The following is a 6,986-nucleotide window of genomic DNA, read 5'->3' as shown; positions in this document are numbered from 1 at the left end:
CCCCTCCGCCTCCTCCGTCATCTCACGTCCCTCAAACACGGTGTCCTCCATGAAGGCGTACGCCTGCATGCCGTCCCGCGCAGACGGCGCTTGCGCGGGTGGGTGAAGCATCATCGTCAGGGCCTCTCTGCGGCTTGTTGTTGACACAAACTCCATCAGACTGTCTTCATGGGCGAAAAAAGGGTGGAATAGCGTCGAGGCTGCAACGCAGTGGCATGGCGCCAACAGCGGCAGTTGTGCCGTTGGTAGAGCGTAATAGTGGAGCGAGCGGTATCCGCCCACCAACATCGGTGCAGGGAGAACCACTTCCTCCATTACATCTGCTGTCTCCTCGCTGTCGTCGAGAAGGGGCCGCACCACAGGCAACGCACTGCTACCCTTTTGGTGCTCAAAAAAACGATGGGCCAACAAAATATCTGCCGCCGACCCGTTTTGTTTCTGCTGCTTTGATGTCAAAAAGGACGCGCTCTGTGCAAGCTCACTCATCGGCACGAACCCCACAACACGGCACCACGACCCACGCGCAATGCACGGGGACAGATTCTGCAGCACCACGACTTTCGTGCCCACGGTGAGGCGCAATCTGCCACGCTGCGCCACCGCCAACGCAAACAGCCGCCGCTCAACAAGATCAGGCTGCGCCGCCGACATACACTCGTCCAGCGTTTCAAAATGAAAATGCGCCACAAAACGATTACCTTCACTACCACAATCGCGTGGTATTGCATTCGCATCAGTACTATCACCACCACCAACAGACCTCCTGGTTGGGCTCAGGCCCGATGTCCATAGAGGAAACAGCCGCGCTTCCACCGCATTTTTGGCGAGGGCGTGCTGCAGCGCCGCTGTCGCTGCGCGTCGCGCACACTTATTACTGCCAGAAGCCGCAGTGAAACGCAGGCGCGCACCAAAAAGGCGACAGCGTCGGTCAGGAGGATATGCAACGTAGTCGATGTGAAACACATCAACGTCAAGAATTTCAAACTTTCTAGTGTTTTGCACCGCTGCGGCCACATCCAGTTCCAGAAGTCGTCGCAGGGGCAGCACATCAGCAACCATAGGCGCACAGAATAGAAGGGTGTGTGTCCAGCGGCCAAGCAGCACAGGTGGTTCAAACAACGGCTCGTAAGTCTGCTCAAACAACTGCTGGCTACACCCAGCACTGTCCGTTGTACAAGGAAGCACTGAAGAGAACGAGCAACCGTTCGTAGGTGCATGTGCCACACGGCGCAGCACCGCACCTATCGCATATGATTTTTTTAGAGCATTATGTTCTGCATCCGCACATTCCAAAGCCAGACGTCTGCTCTCCAAAACAACACTGTGCCGCTTCACCGGAGGGACGTGATGCTCAGCACATTGACTCACGGACAAACTGGGCGTTGCTGCAGCAATGGGAACATAGCCATCTCCCTTCAACTCTACGCTCAGTGGGTATTCGCGAAGGAGTTCATGTCGCACACGCATCGATGAAAAAGTTGGGTAACGAAGGAGAATCTCTTCGTACGGGAGGAGGGACACACCACCCCTACTCACAGGATGGCTCAGAAACGACTCAAACGCCTCGGGCAACTGATGCAAGAAGTCTTCCTCGTGCTCAACAGTGGCGCCACTGCTGGCACCGTCACTTTTACCTGCCGCACCAAGATTTTTTGATCCCCCTGCAAAACAAGGCAAGATACCGGTCGCCGCGTCACACAGCTCCTCAATGAAGGACCTCTGCTCGACCCCTGTCATAGTGCGTTGAAAGATGGGTGCTACACGACGCAGTGCGGCAACCAGCGGCTCATCAAGAAAAAAAACTGGCTCTTGCATAGGAGGTAGGACACGCACGCTGACATCATCACTTCGGATGCATGCCACATCTTCGCAGCCAGTACCGTCAAAAAGCCCACGATTATGCTGATAGGCAGGGCGATACCCAACAAACAGCGCACAAATCCCCCCAAAGAGGGACACCCCCTCTCCAATCGATCCCATTGGCTCGCCGGCGTGGAGAAGCAGCTCTCGCCTGATCCGAGCAATTCCTCTTGGTTCAAGACACCGGGCACTATTAGCTACTCCATTGCGCGTCCACTGGTCCAATAGCCGCGCAATCGCACGCCTTGACAAAAGATGGGCGTTGCTGATCAGAACGACGGTTCCGTGCGATGCATCCTTAGAGGTATCTGCATGCATTCCCAGATGAAGCGGGGACACACTCTCCTCCAGTTTTGGAGAACCGCACATACTGGGCCGCACTCGGAATGCTTCCAAGTCCATCAGCGAGCTATAATCAACACAGTGCTCAAGGGGACAATAGAAAACCTCCTCGGAGTGAATTGTACGCAGCAGCGCGTTCACCACAATTTCCACCAATGGCACTTCAGGATCATATGGGGTGGAGAGATATGCCAGTCGGGTGTTTGGAATCAAGAATGGGGTCGAGTTTAGTGACGAATACCCTTCTATCAGAGCAGCAGTTTTTCCCTTTTCAGTTGTATTTGCAGCAGACACAACGGTTGGGCCCAACGCAGGTATGACGCTCTCTTGTAGTGTCACCTTCTGTCGCCGCTGCAGAATCAATGCTCTCCATGGCAAGCGTTGCTGCAGACATCTCTCCCCAAACGTCATCACCGACTTGCTATAGGCCTCATCATCCACAGTGTCATTCGGAGTTTTTTCTCCCCCACCTGTCCATGCAAAGGTACTTCTCTTACCCAATACAGTATCACAGAAGCTCAATGGGATACGGCGACTGGTACGGCCTAGGCTTTCCTCACGCAGCACCTCGCGTACTCTCCGTACCAAAGCATTACTATCCTCTGCAGGGGTCGTTTCGAGAAGAACGCCAAGCGACTGGCGCAGCAAACAGCTCCACTTCACTAAAGGGCACTTCCTTCCTTTGTTCTCCAACGAGTCCGGGAGTTCTCGATCTTCTTCTTGTTTTTGCAGGTCGCACGCCAACGCTTTTAGTTTCCACGGAGACACCAAATCGAGACATCGTCCGTGTCGCAGACTCGTGTCTATGCCGAAGCCAGCTTCAACAAGGTGTGTCCAATGCGGTGAGCGCAGTGACACAAACTGCCGTGTGAAGGGGCAGTAAATAGAACCGTAGTCAAGCCATGACAGATACGCCCTCCGTAGACGTGCTTTACTAGCGGCCGCTACAGCTGCTGTGCGGCACCGCGAAAAAAGTGAGCCACCAATCATGAACCGTGAAAACGTCGAAGAGAACTCCTCCGGATGGCCTGGGCCCGAAGCTGTTTTTGCTGGTGTTACTAGTGGTCCAGTTCCTGTCGAAGCCTCCCGTGTTACAGTTCCGGTCGCCGTTTCTTTTGCCCCCAGAATGGAATCGAGTAACTCCGTGTCGTAGCAGCCCTCGAGAGGGTCATTACCCACAGGTTGAGGCATCGTCTCCCTTCAGTCAAGCGGAAGCAACTAATTGGAGCAATTTGGCTATGCCTTACAGGGATGTCGAATCCCCCACGTCCATCTAGGCGGCAGCAGAATTCAAAGAGTGAAGCAAGAGACGAATCAATTTAGCGCGTCCGAAAGATACTAACATAAGCAAACATCATATAGCAAAAAGGAACAAATAATAAGTGCAAAGATGGTACCCTCATTATGTTGGGTACGCACATCTTTATACTTTTTTTTTTTTTTGGGGGGTTGTCCCCACCGAGCCGCGATGCGGCATGAACGGAATTTCTCCTTCAGTGACAGCGCTTCTTTTCACCACTCATAAGCAAAATTAGCAGCACCCAACTCCCAATAGGCAGCGACAGTCTAGTAGTGATGGAACACTTGCTGCTGCCACTGCTGCTACCACCACCACTACCTCACTCACTTACTTACTTACTCCACCTCTTCTTCCTCCCTTGGCTCAATAGCAAGTGGGCGCACTTGCTGTTGCTGCATTTGGCATTGCTGCTGCTGTTGTTGTTGCTGTTGTTGCAACAACTGCATCATCATCCCCATGAGCATTTGTGTTTGGTCAGGTGTCGCGCCACTGGTGACGGGCGCCGCGAGACCTTCACATCCCTGAGGGGCTGAAATGGCACCCATTTCCTCTGCAGACGGTTTGACGGCTCGTTCACGGACAGATGACTGAACTAAATCACTGCTCCCCTGTATACCCTCTTTTCCCTCGTACTGTGAGCGCACACATTCGTAGTACATCTGCTGAAGCTGCTGCCGCTGAGCCTTGTTTCGTGGATCTACGGCAGCGACATTCTTCACAGGGCGCAGCATAGAGGGGAGAATTGTATCGATACACTTCTGTATACCACTGATGTATCCCTCTTTCTCTGCCTTCTCAACATCTGGAAATTTATCCAGCTCAAACTTGTCCAAAAACGTACGGTATTCCTCAACTGGTGGGAAGTCCTTCCAGTTCATCTTATACTTAGCCGCCATTACCTCATATGTCTTTTGAAGACTATCGAGTGCTTTGCGCTTAGCCTTTTCCTTTCCAAAGAAAAGCGGCAGACTAGACCGCATCCCACCTACAATAAGGGCATGCACTAGTACCTCCTTTGCACGGCGTATAAGGCCAGCCACCTTCCTGTCGCGCCCTTGCTGTGGCACCACATCCATGATCTCATGCAGGAGATCAGTCTTCTCCTCCGTGAAAAGCAGCGTAAAGGTTCCCTCCTTGTATGGCTGATCCCAGAAGCTGCCAACATACACACGCGGTGGCTCCGTACAGTTAATAAAATTAGAGAGGTTCCAGAAGAGACTACCATATACCCGCATCAGTTCCTGTGTATTGACGCTATCAGCTTTGTTAAGGACGATGCGTACCTTGCCTTCCATGCCATGGAAAGCGTGCTTAAACATCATCCGAAGTTCGATCCCCGCGTCGAGCTTTGTTGGATCAAACAGGACAAAAATAAGGTCACTGCGCTCCGCAAACCAACGGCTCACTTTAATGTAGTCAAACCGCCGCTCACGAATATCCTTTGCACTCTCCAATACGCCAGGTGTGTCAATCAATNTTACGCGCTTCAAGAGTTCATGCGGCAACTGGAAACCCTGGAAGTTCTCCAGGAACGACTCGCCAAACTCCGCCAGCCCCTTGAATGGGAGATTCTTCGTGTTGGCAAGCACATGCCCGTTAATAGGCCCCACCTCTTCACCGTACACCACAACCGTGAACTCTGCCGTGGTTGGCTGCGGCCCCGTCCAAAGGTAGTTGTCCTGCAGCAAATGGTTAATAAAGGTACTCTTGCCAGACGACCACGGCCCAAAGAATGTAACAAACGGTTTCTGGTTGAGTATTGTCTCCTCAAACCAAGTAGGGCGAAACAAGTCATACTTGTACATATCCTCAAGAGGCTTCACGTGCTTCACATATGCATCGTGTAGTCTGGCGATAAGATCTTCCAAACTACCGGGATCTGGTCCTTGAGCCTCCGAAGCTGACATTACTGGAATGGCCGCAGCACCGGATGACATCGTGAAACGCGGTTGTATAGCTTTGAGCTGAGTGATGAATATGCACAACTCTTGCTTGTAAAGGTTAGAACGTAATAGATTCCGCACCAGGGGATATACTTTTCCAGAACTTGCCACTCTCTTGGTATTTCCTTCTGCTTCCCGTTTCTATATGTGCGAATTTGCGTGTTTGAGCGTGTACCTGCCTGGTAGACCTTCGCAGTAACCCAACGAAAAAAAGAAAAATCGCACCACACTTCTTCGGTGGTGAAGAGAAGGAGAGACACACCAAATAAAAAAAAATAAGAATGAAGGCACAAAGGAAGCCTCATCACAACATTTCCATCAGCATCCCTGACAATTCAGACCTATACCTTCATTCCTATTCCCATCTTTTGTAATTTCCTTCTCGCCCACTACTGCGCTCGCGCATATCAGCGCAGGACCCGCTACCAGGGGGCCGCAGCTCGCCGACGCCCACTCGCTCATCAGCCTTGGCACTCCGCGCCGCGGCGACCAACCCGCACCCCACCAAGGAAGAGAGGAAGGAACAAAACACGCGTGGCAGTCACTCCTGCCACAGTCACCTCAGCAAGACACAGCTAAACATAAACAGGCGGAGCAACTGATCAGTCAAACAATACAAAAAAAAAGCAAGGCTAGAAACGCCACAAAGACAAAAAAAAAAAACCAACACAGCACCATTAAGAGTGGAAGACAAAAAAATTCGGCAATGCAGAGAAAAATACGCAAACAACAACAAATCTGCAGCAAACAGACATGCTCGGAAGCACAAACCAACACAACCGTTCAGCACCAACAAACAAAAAGGCACCCCGCCACACAACTCGAAGCAGCCAAACACAATCCGGAAAAGACAAGCGAAACACAAGTGAAAACAAAGCCAAACATGACAACGCAGGTTACATTGTGTGCTATGACAAACACACAACACAAAACAGCCAATCGAGTCAGCCCATCATACGGGAAACACCACAAGTGCAACACACCTTTCCGCCATGATGCGTAGACCAGGGGGCTCGAGGTCTTCCATGCACTCCGGGGAACCTCTTTCAAAACGTCGCGGGTCAAGATGAAATGAACGCTGACACTGGAGATCTGTTGTGTGATATGTGCACTCGCTGGGGCGCGAATTGAGTCGTTGAGAAAGGGAGACACGAGACGATTCGTGACGAACAGAGCACGGCGCCCCCACTCTCACCCCGTACTCCATACTTTATTACTATGCCCACTCACTAGCCACTGAAACCCTTCCCTTCTATGGCTCACTGGGATAGAGTCGACTTAACGTATCCCGCTAGTGTTGGTAATTCAGCCCAATAATGATAGTTCACCTTAACGACTGGTGTCTGCGCCTTGTCTACCCAATAGCTCGTTCTCACCTTTGGTCTCGCCCCACTATTTGTTACCTAGCAACTGCTGCAATGTACTACTGGTTTACTTGTTTCGTAGGTGCCTTGAGTCTGGGCAAACCAGACCACTTTCAGAGAGGGGGACAAGAAGAACGGAAAAAACAATGAGTTAGCGCATTGCAGTTTCAAAGACAA

At 51.7% G+C, this 6,986-nt stretch overlaps 2 protein-coding genes across 2 annotated transcripts in view; both read right to left on the bottom strand.

Annotated features, from left to right (window-relative positions):
• The window catches only part of DQ04_06941010 (hypothetical protein), a gene marked incomplete at both ends in the record, with an annotated part of 3,717 nt that extends 324 nt beyond the window's left edge, over positions 1-3,393 (bottom strand). The window contains one exon of the mRNA XM_009314948.1: positions 1-3,393. This exon is cut by the window's left edge and continues 324 nt beyond it. Coding sequence (XP_009313223.1) covers positions 1-3,393 — 3,393 coding nt within the window.
• Positions 3,394-3,837: 444 nt separating this feature from the next.
• On the bottom strand, positions 3,838-5,439 carry DQ04_06941000 (sarcoplasmic reticulum glycoprotein; the record flags this gene model as incomplete). Its single annotated transcript, XM_009314947.1, has 1 exon — positions 3,838-5,439. The coding sequence occupies one exon, from the start codon at positions 5,437-5,439 to the stop codon at positions 3,838-3,840; it is 1,602 nt and encodes a 533-aa protein (XP_009313222.1).
• Between the last annotated feature and the right edge of the window lie 1,547 nt (positions 5,440-6,986).

This window comes from Trypanosoma grayi, assembly GCF_000691245.1.
Source record: "Trypanosoma grayi strain ANR4 Tgr_694_V1, whole genome shotgun sequence".
NCBI lineage: Eukaryota > Euglenozoa > Kinetoplastea > Trypanosomatida > Trypanosomatidae > Trypanosoma > Trypanosoma grayi.
This window is presented reverse-complemented; position numbering and strand designations above follow the sequence as displayed.